This window comes from Hemiscyllium ocellatum, chromosome 10, assembly GCF_020745735.1.
Source record: "Hemiscyllium ocellatum isolate sHemOce1 chromosome 10, sHemOce1.pat.X.cur, whole genome shotgun sequence".
Taxonomy (NCBI): domain Eukaryota; kingdom Metazoa; phylum Chordata; class Chondrichthyes; order Orectolobiformes; family Hemiscylliidae; genus Hemiscyllium; species Hemiscyllium ocellatum.
Window position 1 is genome coordinate 30,633,199 of NC_083410.1, and position 24,474 is coordinate 30,657,672.

Genomic DNA, 24,474 nt, shown 5'->3' on the forward strand with positions numbered 1-24,474 from the left:
CACGTAGCTTTCCAATTGCTTTAGCTGTCAATATCAATTGACCTAAAAATAAAGCTTAATAACAGAGAAATTGTGTCCACAATAATATGCCAATGACACCCACCTGCCTGTTGAAAGCCAACTGCAAGGAAAGGTAGAGAGCAATTCGATGATCTTCACTATCCAAACTGTGAGCTCTATCATGAGAAAACACAATGAGGAAAACCCTAATAAGTTATGATGCTAAATGAAAAACCTGACAAGAGTAAGAATATATTCAATTCATAACAGCATTCTACAGATGATTTAATTCATTTACATGTAGTTTCTTGATATTTTCATTTTAAAATATCAAGTATTTTGCTTTTGTTATCAAAAAGTATGACTACTGATATCTTATACTTAGTGTAGTATTCCATATACATGAAATACACATATTTTATTCCATAAAATATACTGTCAATCTTGAATCAATCAACTGTCTGTCTGTCTGGCTCATTCCTATTTGCAAAACATATCAGAAGATATTCGTATATGTTAATAAACTGTAAACAGTATAATAAAGAATTTATTATCCAGTCCCCCTAGGATGCTATATGAAATACTGAAAGCAAAAGGTTTATCTAAAATTATAGAATCTATTAAAGGGTCTTCATTGTTATACTCTTGTTTTTAAAAGCCACATGTCAGATTTTTAAAAAACTTTCCTGCTCACTGTTGGAACACTACTATTGCAGCTTTTCGTTCAATATAAAAAGGAACACCTCCAGTGACCTTAAAGAAATTAAGATGCTTATGACGGGTGTTGGGTAGAAAATCAAATTATGAACCAAGAGGAATATTAAAGGTTCAGAGGGAAGTGAAAAAGCAAATAAGAGAAGCAAAGAGGAACTATGAGGTAAGGGTTGGCAGCCAAGATATGAAGATGTCCTGAAGTCTTCTTTGACCATACAATCAGGAAGAATAGGGCCAATTAAGGACCAAAAAGGGGACTTATACCAAGAGGCAGGGGCATTCTGAGATGTTAAATAAATATTTTGCAATGGCCTTTGACAAAGAAGCAGATGTTACGCAGGGCATGGTGATAGAGGAGGGAACTCAAGGTCTAAAAATTGATAAGGCAGAAGTGATGGATAGACTGTTGACCTCAAAAATTGACAAAGCAATGGGACCAGATTAGTTGCCTCCAAGGATATTAAAGGAGATGAGAATGGAAATTGTTGGTGCACTGGCCACATTTTTTCAGTCTTTCCAAAACCCAGTGTGGTGGCAGAAGACTGGAAAATTACAAACATTATAGCCTTGTTCAAGAAAGGTTGCTAGGTTAAGCCCTACAATTAAAGACCAGTCAACTTAACATCAGTGGTGTGGAAGTTCCTTGAGACAACTATTTTGAGATAGAATTAGCAGTAACATAGAAATAGGTGGATAGATAGGAAGAGCTGAAAATGCATTGCTAGAAAAGCGCAGCAGGTCAGGCAGCATTCAAGGAACAGGAGATTCGACGTTTCGGGCATAAGCCCTTCTTCAGGAATGAGGAAACTTTAGAATAGGAAAAATCAGCATGGATTTCTAAAGGGAGATGTCCTGTTTAACTAACTTGCTGGAGGTAACTGAAAGGCTCAGTCAGGCTCATGCTTTTGATGTGGACTTTCAGAACTTTCAGAAGATGCTTGATACAATACTACACAACAGACTTATTAGGAATGTTCTGGGTGATGGAATAAAAGGGTCAGTAGCAACATTGGTACAAAATTGGCTGAGTGATAGGAAAAGAGAATAACGGCCAATGGATATTTTTTGGGCTGGAGGAAAGGGTGTAGTGGAGTACCAGAATCAGTATTGGGACACTTGCCTTTCCTGATATATATTAATAATCTATATTTTGGTACGCTGAGGGCAATTTCAAAGTTTACACAAAACTTGGAAGAAATATAAACTGTGAGGAGGACAGTGTAAAACTCCGGAAGGACATAGACAAGTTGGTGGAGTGGACACAATTTTCCTAGTGTAGTCTCACCAGCGCCTTGCATAACTGTAATTACCCTCCTTTACTTTTATAATCTAGATCTTATAATCCAGCTGTGAATGTCCAAAAGAAATCCTGAAGTTTTTTTTATAGAAAAAGGAAGCAGAGTATCTGTTTAATCCAAATAACTTGTTCATTCAAATATGACAAAGAAATGTGGATGCTGGAGATCTGAAGCAAACAAGGAGGACTCATAACTTTAACTCCAATTTCTCCAGCAATTTCTACATAATGGTGCCTTACACATTCCAAAGCCATTGAAATAGAGTCAGCTCATCTACAAAACTTAATAGAAACAATTAGCTTGGATTATCAATGACAGAAAACTGGAGAAAGTCAAACTGCGAAAAGGAGATCATTAAAGAGGGACAGAAGGAGTCAGATACAGAGAGAATGAAAGAAGGAGAAGGTAGTAGGAATTGGAGGAAGTGAAGACTAATGGAAAGAGGAAGGACAAGTGCATAAAGAAGGAATAAATAGTAAGTATTTATTGAGGAGAACATAAATGATATAAGAAATGAGAGCAGATGAAGGAACGACATGACAAAAGGAGAGAATGAAGGATTGAAAGAGGTGAAGTACTAATCCAAATTTAAATGATATAAATTTATACTTTACGCCAGTAATTATCAGTCCAAAGGGGGTCTCATTACCGTTCAGAGAACCAGCAGTGAACTCCTGTCATGTGGTAGCCTGACGAAATCAAGACGTCCTTCAAGCACTGAAATTACCATGTCAGTCCTTCCCCATGATTGAGGCTCCCAGAAGCAGAAATCCCACACATCAAGAACTGCCAGTCAATCAGAAATTGGCAGCTCTTCATTGAAGTCAGCATTAGTAGGAACAGTGTGCGATGGTGGCAATGCAGGCAGTAGAAGTCCAGGAACCTCATAGGATCCCAGATAAAACATGAATGAGTGGGATGGGAATTGAGAGAAAAGAGTTTCAGAAATAACAGCAGAGAAATGGCTTTCTGCAGCTTCCCACCCTGCCCAATGCCAGATTGCTCATTCAAGTGTAACACATCTGATTACAAGACACCTTCCCCAAGGAGTTCCTGACAAATTGAGCAGGGTTTGCTGGATGACCTTCTGAGGGGAGGGGGAATGCCAGGCTTACCCACATTAACCTCTAAGCCACCACTAAAAACAGGAGGCTCAATGATAATGAGTGTCAAACTGTTCATCACAAGACTAAGTGAGATACAGATGGTGGCACTTAGTACAGTCAGAGAGTCACAGAGATGTACAGCCTGGAGACAGACCCTTTGGTCCAACTTATCCATGCTGATCAGATATCCCAAATCAATCTAGTCCTACCTGCTAGCACCCACCCCATATCCCTCCAAACCCTTCCTATTCAAATACCCATACAGATGCCTTTTAAATTTTGCAATTGTTCTCACCTCCACCACTTCCTCTGACAGCTCATTCCATACACGTACCACCCTCTCCCCTTCTGCTCACTCACTTAATCAGAAAGCTTTGCCACACCCTGAAGACTGAGGTAGGGCCTTTCATATAATTGGTCTCCCATAATTAAGTCAGTCATGCTATTATGTTTCCTGTTGTAACAAGCTGAACTGAATTCAACCCAAAGAATCTCAAATGCCATAAAAAATGAACTTGGTTTCAAAATTATATGTCACACTTAAACTGAAGCTATCAGCATCAGTAACCATAGTAATTTAAGGCTCACGGCTAAATACAGCAGTCAACTTATTTTATCGGATTCTCATCTTTGCATGTTTGGCCACACTTCATCTAATGGTTACTCCATCCCTGCTTCAGCTCATCTGTTGGTGAAACCCTCATCTATGCCTTTGTTACTATGCCTTCCAGCCTTCTCTGTTCCAATGCACATCAGCACTTCCACTTCCATCCTCCATAAACTTGAAGTCATCAAAAATTCTCAGTCCTATATCCTAACGTGCACCACACTCCACTCTACATGTTGACTTACACTGCTTCCTACTCAGTCAATGCCTTAGTCCTAAAATTCCTATCCTCATTTTCAAATGACCATGGGGTTTGCCCTTTCCCATTTCTAGAACCTTCTCTACATGATTATGCTCCCGGATCGTTGTGCTCCACCAATTCTGTCCTCTTACTTTAATTATGCCATTATCAGAACTTTTCAGCTGAGTCACCTCAAAGCTCTGGAATCCTCCTCCTGCAAAATCTCTCCACTTCTTTATTTCTCTCTCTCTCTTACATTAAGAAGTTTCTTAAAATCTATTTTTACAAACTAAATCTTTATGGCCTTTATATGGCTTAGTGTCAAATTTTGTTTGAAAATGCTCCAATGAAGTACATTTTGCTATCTAAAGAAGTTAAGTCAATGCACGTTGTCAAGGCTGCTCGGGTAAGTCCAAATTAACAAATTTGTAATGGAGGTTGGAACCAAGTCAACCCTCTGTGGCAAGCCCGGTAACCTGATATCTGAACCACACAGACAGGTTCACAGTTGTCCAGGGTACAGTGTTGTTAATAAAATTAGAGGAACAGGGTATGCTAAATGCACTCTTGAGCTTGTTTCATCAGTTATATCAAGACTATATACACGTGAAACCTAAACTAAATAAAAATCTGTCCACTGGCAAAAGTGAGGACTGCAGATTCTGGAAACCAGAGTTTAGATCAGAGTGGTGCTGGAAAAGCATAGCAGGTCAGGCAGCATCCGAGGAGCAGGAAAATCGACGTTTCGGGCAAAAGCCCTTCATCAGGGATTGGACTCTTTGCTACCTTCTCCCCAGCCCCACCCGCCCCCCATTTATCTCTCCACTCTGGAGACTCCTTGCCTCTATTCCTGATGAAGGCCTTTTGCCCGAAACATCCATTTTCCTGCTCCTCAGATGCTGCCTGACCTGCTGTGCTTTTCCAGTACCACTCTGATCTAAACCCTAAAAATCTGTCCATCTGTGTCTTGAAAATGTCAATCTTTCCACTATCAATAGCCTTTGCGGGGAGTAAATCCCTTATTTCCATTACCATTTGCCTGAGAAAGTGAATCCAGGCAGAATCATAACACCATTTACAAGACCATGTTTTGTGTTGGAAATTGAAGTCCTCTTTAAAACTGAAATTCTTTCTGTGTCTCATATTTAGTATTTTTTGTGTAGCCTGAATGTCGTAGTATTAGTGTTACAGCCTACTGCAAATATAAACTAATCTTTCGTATGTGAAAACAGAGGTAAAGGTATAAGTTTAGGACTCGAATCAAAGATTTATCAGGCACAGTGCTACCCTATTATGAATGTGACATTTTGAAAAATAAGACATTGTAGTTAAAAGTACTCAAAACTAACCTTCAAATGGAGGTGGGCAAGAGACAACGGTCATTCTAGCATTGTGAGTAGCTGTCCACGGTCATTTGCTAAGAGGGTTTAGACAGGTGGTTGACATAGCTTAAATGGCTCAGCCCCGCTGCAAGGTAAATCAACAAGGATAGGTAGGGAGGGACAGTCAGAAAAAGTTCTGGGGGATGAGCAACCATCTTCTTGAGGGAAGACCAGCAGTTCCCCTACATGCAACTGAGGAAAGAACAAAGACTGCAGCTACCAAAGACCATAAAAGGAAGATTGCAAGACATTTGGGGCACGGTAATGCACTGCCTCGACACGTTCATTTTAGAGAATGGCGTGAGTATTTCCTTCTTTGCTAAATTAATTAACATACCATACATAAACTGCAGCTTATTAAACTATTGGAAAATTACTACAAATTGTTGACTGCCTGCATTAGGTAACTGCAATAACAAATGCACCCAATTCAACAGAGGTGTCAGAAGTGGGACATCAAAGAAGTCAAGGCTTCATTTTGAGAAGCTGGAAAGCAACAGTCATGTGTGTTGAGTAATTCCTAAGTGAAACAAGAGGTGTACAAAGGCATGGGCAAGCTAAAAGTTGTATTAGGAATAGTAGAACAATGTGACAGAAATTACCAGTCTATTTTTGATCAACCATCTAATTAAATTCAGAAGGGCGATCTGAAATTAAAAACAATCTGGAGTAAACTGTTCTGTGGTGCCCTTGAGTGAGTCTTGCAACTGAATACAAAGAGCCCAGGAAACAAGTTGCAACGCTACAATGGGAATACTGGTCTCCTTCAGGAGTCCAGAACTAGAGGGCATGGGTTTAGGGCAAGAGGGGAAGATACAAAAGAGACATGAGGGGCAACTTTTTCATGCAGACGGTGATGCATGTATGGAATGAGCTGCCAGAGGAAGTGTTGGAGGCTGGTACAATTGCAACATTTAAAAGGCATCTGGATGGGTATATGAATAGGAAGGATTTAGAGGGAAATGGGCCAAGTGCTGGCAAATGGGACTAGATTAAGTTGGAATATCTGTTCGGTATGTTGGACCGAAGGGTCTGTTTCCACACTGTACATCTCTATGACTCTATGACAGTGATAGCTTACATGCTTGATTATGATGAGAGATAGAAATATGCAATAAACCATGCAATAAAAATAGAGGACATATTTGAACAGTGTCACTCTCTTATGAGATAGAAAGCTTCTAAACCATAACTTCTGCAAATTTTTTTTACGTCCAGCACACCGAGACAAAAGTAGCATTTCATTAGCAATGATGATTATTCTTTATACCTAATTTTAGTGGTTTTTGTCTACCTACACATGCATATTCATTTATTGCACTCTTCCACTCTAAACTCCACTTACCAAAGTCTTGCACATGTACTTACCTGATGTTCCTTCATAATTTTCTATTCCCATTAAACAACCCACCAATCAGGTTCAATGGAATGTTGGTCAGTAGACCTATTACTGAAGTCTGGAAATCTCCTCATTCAGCAGCAGAGACACTAAGTACTGCAAACGGTACAGGCTCTGACAACATTCTAACAATAGAACTGAAGTCTTACGCTTCAGATCTTGTTGCACTTGAATATGGACTACTTTAGATTACTTACAGTGTGGAAACAGGCCCAACAAGTCCACATCGACCCGCCGAAGCGCAACCCACCCATATCCCTACATTAACCCCTTACCTAACACTACGGGCAATTTAGCATGGCCAATTCACCTGACCCGCACATCTTTGGACTGTGGGAGGAAACCGGAGCACCTGGAGGAAACCCACGCAGACACGGGGAGAACGTGCAATCTCCACACAGTCGCCTGAGGTGGGAAATGAACCCAGGTCTCTGGCGCTGTGAGGCAGCAGTGCTAACCACTATGCCACCATGCCGCCCACGGTGGCATGCCGTGCCGTGCTGTGTATCTGAGGAGTTACAAATAGTGCCAAACATCGATATTCATTGATGGTTGCACACTCTCCCTGGTCAAGCTATTCCAGTATAGTTAGAACACTGGCAACTGGCCTACAACGTAGAAAATTGCTCAGGGATATCCTGTACACGAAAAACAGGACAAATCCAACACAGACAATTACTGCCCCATCAGTCTACTTTCAATCAACAAAGTGGCATAAGTTATCATCAACAGTGCCATTAAGCAGCACCTGCTCAGCAATAACCTGCTCAGTGATGCCCAGTTTGAGTTCTGCCAGGGCTACTCAGCTCCTGACCTCGTTACAGCCTTGGTTCAAATATGGACAAAACAGCTGAATACCAGAGGGGAGATGAGAATGACAGCCCTTGACACCAACAAAATAGGAATCACAGGAAAATTCTCTGCTGGTTGGAATCATATCGAGCACGAAGGAAGAAGGATGTAGTTGTTGGAGGTCAGTCATCTCAGCTCTAGGACATCGCTGCAGAAGATCCTCAGAGTAATGACCCAGGTCCAACTATTTTCAGCTACTTCAATGACCTTCCCTTCATCATAAGATCAGAAATGGAGATGTTCACTGATGCTTGCACTATGTTTGGCACCATTCACAACTCCCTTTTTCCAAGTATGATGACGGCGAGGTCAAGGGGGCAAAGCTTTAAATTGAGGGGTGATACATATAGGACAGATGTCAGAGGTAGTTTCTTTACTCAGAGAGTAGTAGGGGTACGGAATGCTTTGCCTGCAACGGTAGTAGATTCGCCAACTTTAAGTACATTTAAGACATCATTGGACAAGCATATGGACATACATGGAATAGTGTAGATTAGATGGGCTTCAGATTGGTATGACAGGTCAGTGCAACATCAAGAGTTGAAGGACCTGTACTGCGCTGAAATGTCCTACGTTCCCCAGATACTGGAGTAATCCATGTTTAAATGGAACAAGATCTGGACAACATCCAGGCTTGGTCATTCTTCAATATCATTCCTTACAAGGTGGCGGATTTGAAGGCATCAACTTTTGTCAAGAATAGCATTGCCATCTCTCCACACTCCTTCCTCTCATTACATTAACAATCTTGGTGTTTTTGTAGCTCATTTACCATTTCCCTCACCTTCCTTCAGAAAACAAATTCATTCCTTGGTCTAGTTCCCCCTCAGATTAATTACCAGCTTGCCTCTTCTCGTGGGAAAAAAAGTCAAAGCAACAGCAGTTTTAAAAGGGAGGAGAAGAGACAAAGGAAGCACATGGTGAGGATAGTGCAGGGGAGGGAGGGAGAGAGTGAGAGAGAGAGAGAACCTTTGCTGTTTTGAATTCATGTATCACTGGACTTCGGAGTGCATCTGAGAAAATTAACAAACAGTGAATTTCACAAATAATCTTGGAGGAACCTATTTGGGTGAAGTTCACAACATAGAATCAGGTAAGTTAATCATTGTTTTAAGTCTGTCCAATACAAAGGCTGCAGTAGCAAGTAGAGTGGGTTCTTTCTTGATAATATGTTTTTGGAGATATATCTCTTGATTAAACTTAAAATATAAGCCATAACTATTCATTTAACCTGAGGCAGTATTTTGTAGAGGAAGAAGACGATGTTATTTTCTGGGTCTGTAGATTGTGAAGGAGTAAAAAAGGCCTTTAGTACAGTGATATGTACTTCTTGTCAGATGTGGAAGTTTAAAGAGAGTTTAAGGGTTACTGCAGATTATATCTGCCATAAATGCTGTTGGATGCGAAACTTATCAGATCGAATGGATCGGTTGGAAAGACAGTTAGAAGTAATGAGGAATTTGTAACAGCAACAGAATGTGATGGATGGCAGTTATAGGAAGGGAGGAAAAGTCTCAGATACAGTCACATAGATGGGTTAACTCCAGGAAAGGTAAGAGAGGTAGGCACCTAGGGCAGGAGTCTTTTGAGGATGTACCTATTTCAAACAGGTATGCTGTTTTGGAAAATGTAGGGGGTGATGGATTCTCAGGGGAACATAGCACGAACAGCCAAGTTGCTGGTATTGAGACTGGCTCTAATGCAACGAGGGGGTAGGTTGGCTTCCAAGAGATCAATTGTGTTAGGGGGCTCTCTAGCCCGAGGTACAGACAGATGTTTCTGTGGCCAGTAGTGAAAAAGCAGAATGGTGTGTTGTTTCCTTGGTGCCAGGATCAAGGATGTCTCAGAGAGGGTGCAGAATGTTCTCATGGGGGAGAAAGGCCAGCAAGAGGTCATTGTCCACATTGGAACCAACGATTTAGGAAGGGAAAAGGTTGAGATTCTGAAGGGAGATTACAGAGAGTTAGGCAGAAATTTAAAAAGGAGGTCCTCAAGGGTAGTAATATCTGGATTACTCCCAGTGCTACGAGCTAGTGAGGGCAGGAATAGGAGGATAGAGCAGATGAAAGCATAGCTGAGGGGCTGGTGTATGGGAGAAGAATTCATATTTTTGGATCATTGGAATTCTCTTTTGGGGTAGAAGTGACCTGTTCAAGAAGGATGGATTGCACCTACATTGCAACGGGACTAATATAGTGGCAGGGAAATTTGCTAGAGCTGCTTGGGAGGATTTAAACTAGTAAGGTGGGGGTGGGGGGATCCCAGGGAGATAGTGAGGAAAGAGATCAATCTGAGACGGGTACAGCTGAGAACAGAAGAAGTGAGTCAAACAGTCAGGACAGGCAGGGACAAGGTAGGACTAATAAATTAAACTGCATTTATTTCAATGCAAGGGGTCTAACAGGGAAGGCAGATGAACTCAGGCCATGGTTAGGAACATGGGACTGGGATATCATTGCAATTACAGAAACATGGCTCAGGGATAGGTAGGACTGGCAGCTTAATGTTCCAGGATACAAATGCTACAGGAAAGATAGAAAGGGAGGCAAGGGAGGAGGGGGATGGCGTTTTTGATCAGGGATAACATTACAGCTGTGCTGAGGGAGGATATTCCTGGAAATACATTAGGGAAAGTTATTTGGGTGGAACTGAGAAATAAGAAAGGGATGATCACCTTATTGGGATTGTATTATAGACCCCTTAATAGTCAGAGGGAAATTGAGAAACAAACTTGTAAGGAGATCTCAGCTATCTGTAAGAATAAAAGGGTGGTTATGGTAGGAGATTTTAACTTTCCAAACATAGACTGGGATTGCCATCGTGTTAAAGGTTTAGATGGAGAGGAATTTGTTAAGTGCGTACAAGACAATTTTCTGATTCAGTATGTGGGTGTACCTACTAGAGAAGGTGCAAAAGCTTGACCTACTCTTGGAAAATAAGGCAGGGCAGGTGACTGAGGTGTCAGTGGGGGAGCACTTTGGGGCCAGCGACCATAATTCTATTTGTTTTAAAATAGTGATGGAAAAGGATAGACCAGATCTAAAAGTTGAAGTTCTAAATTGGAGAAAGGCCAATTTTGACGGTATTAGACAAGAGCTTTCAAAAGCTGATAGGAGGCAGATGTTCGCAGGTAAAGGGACGGCTGGAAAATGGGAAGTCTTCAGAAATGAGATAATGAGAATCCAGAAAAAGTGTATTTCTGTCAGAGTGAAAGGAAAGGCTGGTAGGTACAGGGAATGCTGGGTGACTAAAGAAATTGAGGATTTGGTTAAGAAAAAGAAGGAAGTATATGTAAGGTATAGACAGGATAGATCGAGTGAATTCTTAAAACAGTATAATGGAAATAGGGGTATATTTAAAGGGAAATCAGGAGGGCAAAAAGGGGACATGAGATAGCTTTGGCAAATAGAATTAAGGAGAATCCAAAGGGTTTTCACAAATACATTAAGGACAAAAGGGTAACTAGGGAAAGAATAGGGCCCCTCAAACATCAGCAAAGTGGCCTTTGTGTGGAGCCGCAGAAAATGGGGAGATACTAAATGAGTATTTTGCATCAGTATTTACTGTGGAAAAGGATATGGAAGATAAACACTGTAGGGAAATAGATGGTGACATCTTGCAAAATGTCCAGATTACAGAGGAGGAAGTCCTGGATATCTTGAAATGGGTAAAGATGGATAAATCCCCAGGACCTGATCAGGTGTACCCGAGAACTCTGTGGGAAGATAGAGAAGTGATTGCTGGGCCTTTTGCTGAGATATTTGTATCATTGATAGTCAGAGATGAGGTGCAGAGATGAGGTGCCAGAAGACTGAAGGTTGGCAAACGTGGTGCCACTGTTTAAGAAGGGCGGTATAGACAAGCCAGGGAACTATAAACCGGTGAGCCTGACCTCTGTGGTGGGCAAGTTGTTGGAGGGAATCCTGAGGGACAGGATGTACATGTATTTGCAGAGGCAAGGACTGATTCGGGATAGTCAACATGGCTTTGTACATGGGAAATCATGTCTCACAAACTTGATTGAGGTTTTTGAAGAAATAACAAAGAGGATTGATGAGGACAAAGCAGTAGATATGATCTATATGGACTTCAGTAAGGCATTCAACAAGGTTCCCCATTGGAGACTGATTAGCAAGGTTAGATCTCATGGAATACAGGGAGAACTAGCCATTTGGATACAGAACTAGCTCAAAGGTAGAAGGCAGAGAATGGTGGTGGAGTGTTGTTTTTCATACTGGAGGCCTGTGACCAGTGGAGTGCCACAAGGATCGGTTCTGGGCTCTCTACTTTTTGACATTACATAAATGATTTGGATGCGAGCATAAGAGGTACAATTAGTAAGTTTGCAGATGACACCAAAATTGGAGGTGTAGTGAACAGCGAAGAGGGTTACCTCAGATTACAACAGGATCTTGACCAGATGGGCCAATGGGCTGAGAACTGGCAGATGGAGTTTAATTCATATAAATGAGATGTGCTGCATTTTGGGAAAGCAAGTCTTAGCAGGACTTATACACGTAATAATAAGGTCCTACGGAGTGTTGCTGAACAAAGAGACCTTGGAGTGCAGGTTCATAGGTCCTTGAAAGTGAAGTCGCAGGTAAATAGGATAGTGAAGAAGGCGTTTGGTATGCTTTCCTTTATTGCTCAGAGTATTGAGTACAGGAGTTGGGATATCATGTTGTGGCTGTACAGGACATTGGTTAGGCCACTGTTGGAATAGTGTGTGCAATTCTGGTCTTCTTCCTATTGGAAAGATGTTGTGAAACTTGAAAGGGTTCAGAAAAGATTTACAAGGATGTTGCCAGGGTTGGAGGATTTGAGCTATAGGGAGAGGCTGAACAGGCTGGGGCTGTTTTCCCTGGAGCATCAAAGGCTGAGGGGTGACCTTATAGAGGTTTACAAAATTATGAGGGGCATGGATAGGGTAAATAGGCAAAGTCTTTTCCCTGGGGTCAGGGAGTCCAGAACTACAGGGCATAGGTTTAGATTGAGAGGGGAAAGATATAAAAGAGATCTAAGGGGTAACTTTTTCACACAGAAGGTGACACGTGTCTGGAATGAGCTGCCAGAGGAAGTGGTGGAGGCTGGTACAATTGCAATATTTAAGAGGCATTTGGATGGGTATATGAATAGGAAGAGTTTGGAGGGATATGGGTCGGGTGCTGGCAGGTGGGACTAGATTGGGTTGGGATATCTGGTCAGCATGGACGGGTTGGACCGAAACATCTGTTTCCATGCTGTGCATCTCTATGGCTCTATCTATAAGTCTTCACCTCCATTCCACTTAATGTGAATGCTGCTTCTCACTTTGGTGGCCCTCTTCCAGGTCCTCTCCTCAACTTGGCCCAATTTTTAATCAAACACTCTAAACCTGCATAATGAAAACACAGAAAACCAGATGGGGCAATACTCCAGTGGGAGAGTGCTGTGCCAGCAGAGGTATCATGATTCAGAAGGCACATTAAACCATGGTACTATCCCTTCTCTCAGGGGGAGACAAGTGATCCCACTCACAACTCCGAAGAAAAATCAGAGGACTGAAGTCTGATGCCCTCATCAATAAAAAGTTTTTCACGTGAGTGATTTAAGTCTGGAATTCACTGAGCCATTCTTTAGATGATTACTGGAAGGCAAGTGCAAGGTACGATTGTTGGGAAAGGCAGTGATATTCTTCTCAGCAAAAATTACATCTCAATCAACATTATCATCTTGCTATTTATAGGAGCTTGCTCTGTGTAAATTGCCTGCTGCATATTCTACAGTGCAATGATGATGATACTTTAGAAGTTCTTTGCTGACAACTGAAGTACATTGAGGCATCCAAAGATCCTGAGAGAGGCAACATAATGCAATTCTTTCTTTTCTGAACTGCATTTGATGCTGGCTTTCTGCATGGCCAGAACATCAGCTGACATTCTAATATTAACAAAGAGCCTAATATTGACCCTATGCAAATGAGCAGGTTTAAACTGTCAATCATACTGTGGTAGTTCTTACACAGCTTGAGATTTAGTAGTGGAACACAAAAAAAATAATATTGGTGGAGTGAAATTGGTGTCTTAGTTCAGGCCCATGCAAGATTCCACCTCTATTATCTAGGAATTGTCACAATTGTACATAAAACATTATGGAAGAAAAAAGTTTTTCACGTGAGTGATTTAAGTCTGGAATTCACTGAGCCATTCTTTAGATGATTACTGGAAGGCAAGTGCAAGGTACGATTGTTGGGAAAGGCAGTGATATTCTTCTCAGCAAAAATGCACATTGGGACAGCTGGTGAACACCCAATGGCCTGAATAGCCTCCTTCTGCAATTCCCTACTTTCTGGATTTACAAATCACTGCTGAACAAAGAGACCTTGGAATGCAGGTTCTTGGTTCCTTGAAAGTGGAGTCACAGGTAGATAGGATAGTGAAGAAGGCGTTTGGTACGCTTTCCTTTTTTGGACAGAGCACTGAGTATAGGAGTTGGGAGGTTATGTTGAGGCTGTACAGGACATTGGTTAGGACAACTTTTGGAATATTGCGTGCAATTCTGGTATTCCTCCTGTCAGAAGGATGTTGTGAAACTTGAAAGAGTTCAGAAAAGATTTGCAAGGATGTTGTTAGGGTTGGAGGCCTTGAGCTATATGGAGACGCTGAATAGGCTGGAGTTGTCTTCCCTGGAGCATCGGAGGCTGAGGAGTGACATTATAGAAGTTTATAAAATCATGAGGGGCAAAATCTTTTCCCTAGAGTGGGGGAGTCCAAAACTAGAGGGCATAGGTTTAGAGCTTGGAGGGGAAAGATTTAAAAGGGACTCAAGGGGCAACTTTTTCACGCAGAAGACAGTGCGTGTATGGAATGAGCTGCCAAAGGAAGTGGTATAGGCTGGTACAACTACAACATTTAAAAGGCATCTGGACGGGTACATGAATAGGAAGGGTTTAGAAAGACATGGGCCAAGTACTGACAAATGGGACTAGATCAGGTTAGGTTAGGGTATCTGGTCAGCATGGACAAGTTGGTCTGAACGGTCTGTTTCCATGCTGTACACCTCTATGACTCGATGACCTGGAAAAATGCAGACTACTGCTGTATTTGATGCCTGCAGCTTGACAGACTGCATCTAAATTCAAAGGACAGAGACTAGTCGGTGTAACAAGCTAATGTCTAGTTTTCCAAATTTTTGGCAACAGTTGCAGACTAATGAGCAGAAGTTTCCTTGGCCCATTGCAGAAAATAAGACATCAAATCCACACTACAGTGTTACTGTAATTGGTTCTGATAGTTTAATATCAATGAAATGTAACCATTCAGTGTTGATATAAATTTCTCCTAATCAGTAAACTGCCAGCAGTGTGCTTTTTGAAATCTCAATTCTGGTTTATTCTGAAGTAAAATTAAATATACAGCCTTACCTTCTGAGAGCTTTCAATGCTTTCTTGTGGAGCTTATCTCGGGTGCTCCTTAGAGGAGCTGTACAGTAATGAAACAAGAGTTAGAATGATTAATCAACTTCAAATAAAAAGCAAATTCTGTGAACTATGGAAATGCCTTACTCAGCTAGAGACATTTTCTCTTTTTATCAATGTGCGTTAAACTCAATAAAAAGTCGCTACTCAGTTGGTAACACACACGTCTCTGAATCATAAAGTTCTGGGTTCAAACCTCATTCTATGCTTAAACATAAAAATGAAGTCTAACCCTCCAGTCTAATATTAAGAAGTTTTCAATCAATAGAACTAAAATATAGATTACATCTGATTATATCCATCAAATTAATGTTTGTGGGAGTTCACTGTGTGTAAACAGTCCATCACATTTATTAATAAAGCAATGGCTATATTTCAAAAGTACAGGTACACAATCCTTTCCCTGAAATCCGAAGTTTTTCTCGTAACAAGGTGTGGAAACAGTTAACCCAACTCCAAACCCACTCGACCCACATCACAGAGATGTGACGTGGCAGCATGGCCCACCGCTTGTTGTGCTCACAGGTGCATCTGCTATTTGCTAAGATTTTTTTTATTTCACCGAGAAACTGTCACTTACTCCGGAATCCAAAATATTCTGAATTCCGAAAACCAGCTGGCCTCAGGGGTTTCAGATAAAGGATTGCGCACCTGTACTTCAAAGACTATGAAGTACGGGGCTGGCAAAATACACATTAAAAATTCAAGTCTGTTTATTTTAACTGCATTACTTTCATGCCCAAAACAATGAGCAGTGTGGTGTAACAGTACTTTTTTCTACTTTCCACCTATATAATCTTGATGAACAAATTCCAGTTGAATTCTCCTCCATTCATGTCCCACAGCAGAAATTCTGAGAGCATATTATGAGGAGTGATCTATACTTGCAACTTAGTTCCGGCACAGCTGTAGCACTGATATTTAAGGAGCCTTGGAGAATTTTTGCAGTTCAGCTTATAGATGATACACATTACTGCCATTGAGTATCGGGGATTGAAGGAGAGAATATTTAAGGATGTGTTTCCAATCAACAGGCTGCCTTTAAACTTTGAGTGTTTTTGGATCTGCACTCATCCAGGGAGGTTGGGATTACCCATTGCACTCCTGCCTTTGGTTGGTAGATGGTGGAGTCAGGAGGTTAATTGCCACGGGATTCCTAGCCTCTGACCTACTCTTGCAGTCACAATATTGCCATTTTAGTGCAGTTCAGTTTCCGGTCAATGGTAGCCCCCAAGATATGAACTCTTGGAGGCAGTTCAGCAATGGCAATATGATTAGATGTCAAGTGGTGATGGGTAGATTCTCCTTTGGTGATGTTCACTGCCTGGCACTTGTGTGGTTCAAAGGCTACTTGCCACTTGACAATCCATGCCTGCCTATTGTCCAGATATTGCTTCATTTAGACATAGACTGCTTCAGCATCTAAGGAGTCATGACTGGCACTGAACATTGTGAAATCATCAGGGAACATCCTCACTTCGAACCTGACAGAAGGAAGGTCATTGCCCACAGTGGGGAATGTCTGCAGAGATATTCTGGAAGTAAATTAACTGACCTCCAACAACTACAATTATCTTCCTATGAGCCAGATAGGGCACCAGCTAGTGTAAAGATCCCCCCGCACTCCCCACCTCCCATCCCAATTGCCATTGACTCTAGTTTTGTTAGGGCTTCTGGCAAATGCAGCCTTCATGTCAAGGGCTGTCATTTTCCCCTCATCTCACGTGTTCATCTCTTTTGGGCCAAGGCTTTAGCGTCTGAGGCCTGACAGAGGTAGTGGAAGCTGAGAGGTCTCATCAGAATGCCAAGCTGCAAAGCCTTCTGAATTCACTTGGTCCTCCATTTCCTAGCAGGACCCTGATCTTCAGGAAACCCAGCTAACAACTGATGCAGTTGTAACACTTGTGATGATGGAGATTGGCAGCTTTATTATCATGTTTCAAGTTTCCTTTTGGGCTGGGGAGTGGGTTAGTCACACCCACCAATCAGCCCCTGTTAAAGTACGACTTGGGTGATTTAATGGCAGGTTTGAATGGACAAACAGATTTCCTAATTGAAACTGCAAGCACCCACCACCCAACCTTAATGATCAGCAATCCTGGATTAAAATTCCCAGTCAACCCCAGCCCCCAGGAATCTGGGATAGCTTGTGGGTTGGGATTAATCAAAGAACATAGGAGAAAAGACAAAAACAAAACTTATTTTAAAACAGCTACATTGAAATAATGCATTTTCAGAAACATTTCACAATAAAATTTAGAAGGGGGCATCCAACTGAGCACCTGCCTTTGACTGCACCAACACAAACAGTGGAAGCATTCTCTTTGATACGATGCTGTAATTGTACAGTTCTGTACACCACCTTACCATCTGTAGCTTGGAGACTGTAGACCAGCCCTAGGCCCAGATAACCCTTGCCGAGAAATTCACCCGCTTCTTCTCCCATGGTCGTTACAATCTTGCAAAACCACTCTCCTTGTTCAAGCTGCAAAAAAACATCACAACCCACAAATGTAAGAAATATCATGTTAGACTATTTATCAAGTGCTGTAAAGTTAAAATTCACTTCGGATTTCGGTTCTTACACTTCAGGCTAGTGTCACAAAGAGTAAGGAGCACAGACATGATCAGTAAGGAAGGTGCTATGCCCTGAAGAGGCATAAAATGGTACTGGTTTTCCTTGGAGAAATAAAACATTTTAACTGCATTACACAGGATATATGGCTCAGAAAAATGCCATTTAGCCTAACCAGTCTGTGCTGGCATTAATGTGTTATGTATGCATCTTGCCATCATTCCTCAGTTAAAACTATCACACGAACTCTGTTCCCTTCTCACTTATTTGCTCGTTTAGTATTCCCCTAAAATACATTTACACTATTCAATTCAATCACTTCTTGTGGCAGTGAGTTCCTTATTCTTACTGTTCTTTAAGCTGTTTTAGAATTTTTTCAGAATTCCCTATTGGACATCTTGGAGACTACCTCATATTGATGAGCTCCATTATAGTCTTCCCAACAAGAGGAAATATTCTCTCTATATCCACTCTATTAAAACCTTCAAAATTTTAAATACTTCTATTAGATTACCCCTCAACCTTCATTTTCCCAAGAAAAGAGACTCAGACTGTCAATACTTTCCAGAAATGGATTCCCATGCACTTCTGGTATTGTTCTTGTAAAATAATCTCTATGCCTTTCTCCAGTACCTCTACAATACTTTTGATACCCTGGTGACCAGAACTACAAACATGAGTGTGTCAAAACAAGATTTGAAGTTTTAACCTAACTTCTCTCATTATCACTACCATCCCATCCAACCAGAAATAACTTTCCAGACATTAAACCAAGTGTTTGGTTTGCTTTACTTACTTACCTGTGGTGCAGCTTTTAGTGGCTGGCATATTTCTACTCTAAGATCCCCTTATTTTTCTACATCACCTAGATTTGCATTTTCCAAGTAATATGATCATCCCATTCCCTCAATCAAAATGTACTCCTCACATTTATTTACTTTAAATTTCATTTGCTACTTTGTAAATATCCTGATGTATTCTTCTGTATTGACAGTTAATGACTCTTTTCCCATCACTGCCTTCCTTTTCTTGTTAATGTGTCTGCAAAATACTTTACTTCTTGTCTTAGGTTCATTGATAATTTTATAGCTCTTTGCCTTCTGAACAGCCTTCCTAACGTTTCAACCTAATATCTTTAAAATGTCAAGCTGAAATGTTGGCTAATGTAGATGTTGTGAGGAAAATAGAACACTTCTATATACATAGTTTATGGCCCTCTTCTTTGTACTCAGTTACTCAGCTTAAACATTAGATTATTTAAAGAAAGATGGTTCAAAGTGGCTTCACAATTGCATATTGGAACGTTTGCTGATATGTTTCTAGTCCTGTCTGAAGTCCATCAGCAAAACGTCAGTGGAGCCAAAATTTTTTATTACATCCTTATAAGCATTTGAGAAAATAAACTAAATGATGGAAACATCAGGCATGTTTCACTGAACTATTAAGTAACATTATAATCTAAACAAATGGCCATCAGCAAGCAAAGGGTGTGCATTTTTCAAAAAGGACCTCAGCTGATAGGTTTGTCAGGTTAACATTTTATGAAGTGCTTCAAACTAATGTGCTTTTTAAAATGACTGAGTGACAGCTGGCTGTTACTGCTGCTGGGTACAAATACCATTGAGTAGTTCTGTTGGTCTGGTACTCACATGGCTGACAGTCACAGCACCTAAGTTGACAAGCCTGAACAGCAGAAATCTAACACGCACAAACAATAAACATGGCTAAAACAGAAATACTGCAGAAACTCAGCAGATTTGCCATTTGTGGAGAGAGAAATATTTTGAGTCCTTCTTCAGAACACATGAAAGTTAAATTTGGTACTGAAGCCACAGCCAAGGTGAATAGCAGGTTCAGAATGTGGAAAGGTGAGTGACAAGATTTTCTCAAATATATTTAGGGGATTTTGGGCTAGGCCTTAACAGCTGTTAAGAATCAACCATAAATTCATCTACCCAGAACACTGGCCATTCTGGATTGCTAGTACAGTGGCATTAACAGAACATCACCACCTCCGCTCAGTACAATCATGTATAATCTTCCTGGAGATGGCTAATAAGAAGCCACCTCCAAGATGTGTACAATTAGGGATGGTGGGTATGTGTTGGAAGCAGCCAGCAGTATTTTCAAGAGGAATGTGTGCTACTCAAGTATATGGCGAGGGTCAGGGCACTATAAGATGAATGTGTGCCACAAATGCTGAAAGCAGCATTCAAATGTCAATGACCAGAACTGTAGATCCATCTGTTTGTTTATTTTTTCTTCTTGTTTGTTGTTTCATGGGATGTGATCATCATTGAAAGGCCAGGATTTGTGGCCTATTCTTAACTGAGTAGTGTTAACCAATTTGCTTAAATCACTGTAGTATATGCATTGTTAAAAAGAGGTTTCAAGTTTTTGACACAGCAGAATTGAAGTGATACTGTTGCAAGTCAGGATAGTGAGTAGCTTGGAGGGAACTTGCAAGTGATGTTTGTGTGTATCTACTGTTGTTACCTTTTATTGGTGGCTGAGGCTATGGTTTTGGAAGGTGCTATCGAGGGTTGCTTGACAGGTTGCTGCACTGCATCTTGTGGATGGTACAATATGCCATTGTGTGACTGCTGCGATGGTTCAGATGCTAATCAAATTGGCTGCTTTGCACTGGATGATATGGAGCTTCATGAATATTGATAGTGCAGAACTCCAACATTCAGGCAAGTGTTGAGTATTCCATCACATTCCTAACCTGTGCCTTGTAGATGCTTTGTGGGATCAGGACACACCATAGCATTCCCAGCTTTTGACATGCTCTCGTGGTCAAGATATCTATTTGGCAGGGTTAGTTATGTTTCTGGTCAGTGGTAACCCCAGGTCTTTGATGGCCATGGCAATGCTTTTCAATATCAGGTTAGATTCTTTGATGTTGAGAGACAGCCACTTGTGCAGCAAATGATTTTTTTTGTTCACTCATAGGAAGTGGAAATCATTGGCTGGCCATATTGCCTGCCCCTAGTTGCCCTTGAGAAAGTGGTAGTGAGCTGTCTGTTAAACTGCTACAGTTTACATGCTGTAGGTTGACCCACAATTCCAGGATTTTGACCCAGCAACATTGAAGGAATGACACTGTATTTCCAAATCAGAATGGTGAATGGTTTGGTAGGGATATTGCAGGTGATGGCAGTATTGTACGCCACATATAAGCTCCAGCTTGAATGCTGTATAATTCCTGTGCCTGTGGACACAGACTATTTCAGTATCTGAGGAGTCACAAAAGGTGCTGAACATTGTGTAATTATCAGAAAACATACAACTTCTGACCTCATGGTGGAGGGAAGGTCATTGATGAAGTGAACAAAAATGGTTGGGTATATGGCACTACCCAGATGAACTCCTATAGCGTTGTCCGGAAACTGACTTATGTCTGCCAGTAAACACAACCGTCATCCTTTTTGCTAGGTGTGACTCCAGCAGAGGAGACTGGTCTGCCCGATTCCCAGCTTCTTGATGCTATGATTGGTCAACTGCTGCCTTGATGTCAAGGGCAGTCAATTTCATGTAATTTCCTGGTTGTAGATGTATTGAATTAAATTAATTTGCTTATTTAAAAGAAAACACTACAAGTTCATTGTATTCTCATGTCCTGCGAAGAGTCAAACTGCAGACACTGTGGAGGACCCATGCTTCTCCAGCAAACTCTCACTACCTTAGAAAATGCTGATTAATGGGTTCTTTGTTGGCCTTAGTTAGCTTTCGACTGCTGTGGATGAGTTGCTATCGAGGCATGTTACCCAACTCTGGGGAAACCAAGTGCCCAGAGGAAGCATTGAAGAACAAGCCCAAAACGTTATTCCCGAATTTCTGTGGTCCCTATCCCAAAACACACAGTCAGGAAAGTTCCATATAAAAGAATTAGTGCAGCTAAAATGTGTTCAAAAACAGGGAGAAGTACCCACAAAAGAGTGCAAGGTGAATTGAAATAAACCGGCAAATTAAATATGACTGAAAAATATAAAACTGCTTAGACTAAAATACAGTTAATGCTGCATAAAAATGAAAGTGAGAGATGGGATAAAAACATCAAAATGTCTCATTCAAAGCAGGAGTGGGCCAATACCAATAGTTTGTAAGGAATTTTACTGAATTTCATTATTCTATTAGAATATGCATTCACTTGAAATAACTAGTGGTTTGAATGGAAATTGCCAAAATTTCATTCACTTGCATCTTCTGCTCATCAATAATTCAACTATTAACTGTCCTTATCCAAGTTTACTTGCCACCTCATCATGCTGTAGATCAGTCTGCAATACAACTATTTATTCTCCTACTTTCATATTCAAAATGGAGCTAGGTTGACTGGTTAAAAAAATACTCCCTTTCATTTGCCTTTCCAATATTGGTCAGAGCATTGAGTATATGAGTTGGGAGGTAATGTTGCGGCTGTATAGGATGTTGGTTAGGTCGCTTTTGGAATATTACGTGCAATTCTTGTCTCCTTCCTATCAAAAGGATGTTGTGCAACTTGAAAGGGTTCAGAAAAGATTTACAAGGATGATGCCTGGGTTGGAGGATTTGAGCTATAGGGAAAGGCTAAATAGGCTGTGGCTATTTACCCTGGAGTGTCAGAGGCTGAGGGGTAACCTCATAGAGGTTTATAAAATCATGAGGGGCATGGACAGGATAAATAGACAAAGTCTTCTCCCTGGGGTAGGGGAGTCCAGAACCAGAGGACATAGATTTAGGGTGAGATGGGAAAGATATAAAAAAGGGAATTAAGGGGCAATTTTTTCAAGCAGAGGTTGGTGTGTGGATGGAATGAACTGCCAGAGGAAGTGGTGGAGGCTGGTACAATTGCAACATTTAAAAGCCATCTAGATGGGTATATGAATAGGAAGGGTTTAGAGGGATGAGGGCCAAGTGTTGGCAAATGGAACTAGATTAGGTTGGAATATCTGGGGGATGAGTTAGACCGAATGGTCTGTTTCCATGCTGTACATCTCTATGACTCATGCCTCACTACTGCTCCTGGCCTCCTTTTGGTGGCATGCCACCTGTCACCAGGAGATCTGTAAATCCTACATTCTGTATGTACGAAATGCTTAGATTCTCATATGTATCCTCCTCACTTTCTAACATGTATCTAATCCGCAGTTCTAGAGAGTGAAGCTGCAGATTGATTAGTTTCCATAGCAACCCTCTGTTCCAGCATAATGTATCACACCCGAGGGAGCCTGGAGCTCTATGACGAGGTATCTTCATTTTATTCCTTTCTTTCCCCAAAAAAAAAAGGAAGGAACCATATACAGAAACAGGGAAGCCTGACTGACTGATCTTTAAATATTAAAACTCTCCTCCCAGAAGTGCAGTGTCACTTTGTGCACTGTCGTACCTCGCACTCAGATGTCAATCTTTTGCCCAGATAGTGAGCATCGTCACACAGATCCCATTCCTGACCCCAAAAATGGCCCCTTTGCAGCCACATTTGTTGGAAACTAAACAAAGAATTCCAGATAATGCACAGGATATATTGGGAAGTGTCTGAAATCACATAACCTAGATGAAATGAAACAATGATGGTTTGCTCTTGAGGTTTTATATTCCAGCTGCAATGCAGTCAAATGGGGAATCCCAAGCAAGAATTCCCTGGCACGTCCATAATGCAACACTGCTGCTTTTCAGTATATTCAGAGCAAGACAGAATCTACTGCTGTATCAATTTTGTCAATGACTCAAACACTGTACCTCAGGTATATAATAAAAAAATAAGAGCAGTATATGCTGGAAGTGTAGGTCAGGGTGATCAGTCGCTGAGAATACAAGGTTTCAAGAGGAATCTTTTATCACATTTGATACAGTAATGCTGAATACATTTTTTTTATAAAATTAAAGGAGACAGCAAAACAAGGAGCAAGGGTTAAAAAAGTTACTTCTCAGAACTGAAAATTGGCCGTTACGTATATTTCAGTTCCCCCTATCAACTTTGTCTAAAATTAATTCCAGCAAAGGGATTTCTTCCCCTTCACTGCAACTCTGGTGCCAAGTGTGGCCCAAAGATTGGTCATTTTTCTTTCCTGGACACTAAGCAATCTGTTGTGTATTTCTCAGATTAACTGACTTCCATCATTTATACCTTTCATTTTTTTAAAAAAAAGTCACCGTTTGAACATCCAGTGCTGACTGAATAAAAAATTCCACCAAAAACAGAGCTACTTTGAATGTTTACAGTGAAGCTTGGAAGCTTTTAAATGAAGGAATAAAAAAGAACATCCATGATTTTAAAAACATCAATACTATTAAGTAATGTATCCAAAACATCAGTATAATTTTCTGAGGACGTGAGTTTGATTCCTTCCACAGTAGATAGTGAAAATGAATTCAATAAAAGGAAGCTAACCCTAGTGGTGATAATGTAACCAATGCTAATTGTTGCAAACACCCCATCTGATTCACAAACATACTTCAGGGTAGAAAATCTACCACTCTTACCTAGTCTTGTCTACATGCAACTCCAGAGCCACAGCAAGGTGGTTGACACCTTGCTGCCCTTTAGTCAATAAATGTTAGCTTAGCCTGCAATGTCGATGTCCCATAACAATTTTTAAAATATATTTTTAAGTTTAAATATAAAGCATAAAATATTATAATTATTTTGGCATATTCCACTTGGCGGATCTCTGAGCCAGGGCTCAATGAGATTACCGATGACATAAAACTCAACTCTTCTGTGAAGAGAAATTAGGGTTTCAAACCAAAGCAGTAACATATCTCTCTAGCCAACACATAACGAATGCCAAACTGCAGATTAACTATGACACTGTCAGCATTTATTGCCATTTGTCTTCCATCTTGGACTTTAATGACC

At 40.9% G+C, this 24,474-nt stretch overlaps 1 protein-coding gene across 3 annotated transcripts in view; it reads right to left on the reverse strand.

Moving 5' to 3' along the window:
* LOC132819708 (tetratricopeptide repeat protein 7A-like) overlaps positions 1 to 24,474 on the reverse strand; it is a 373,105-nt gene that overhangs the window by 192,370 nt on the left and 156,261 nt on the right. For all 3 annotated transcript variants that reach the window (XR_009645113.1, XM_060831372.1, XM_060831373.1), the window contains 3 exons: positions 17,423 to 17,540; positions 15,002 to 15,059; positions 104 to 176 (listed from right to left, as the gene is read on the reverse strand). Coding sequence is in view for 2 of the 3 variants with exons in the window: in XM_060831372.1 (XP_060687355.1) it covers positions 104 to 176; positions 15,002 to 15,059; positions 17,423 to 17,540 (249 nt within the window). In the remaining variant the exon portion in view is untranslated. The remainder of the gene's footprint in view (positions 1 to 103; positions 177 to 15,001; positions 15,060 to 17,422; positions 17,541 to 24,474) is intronic.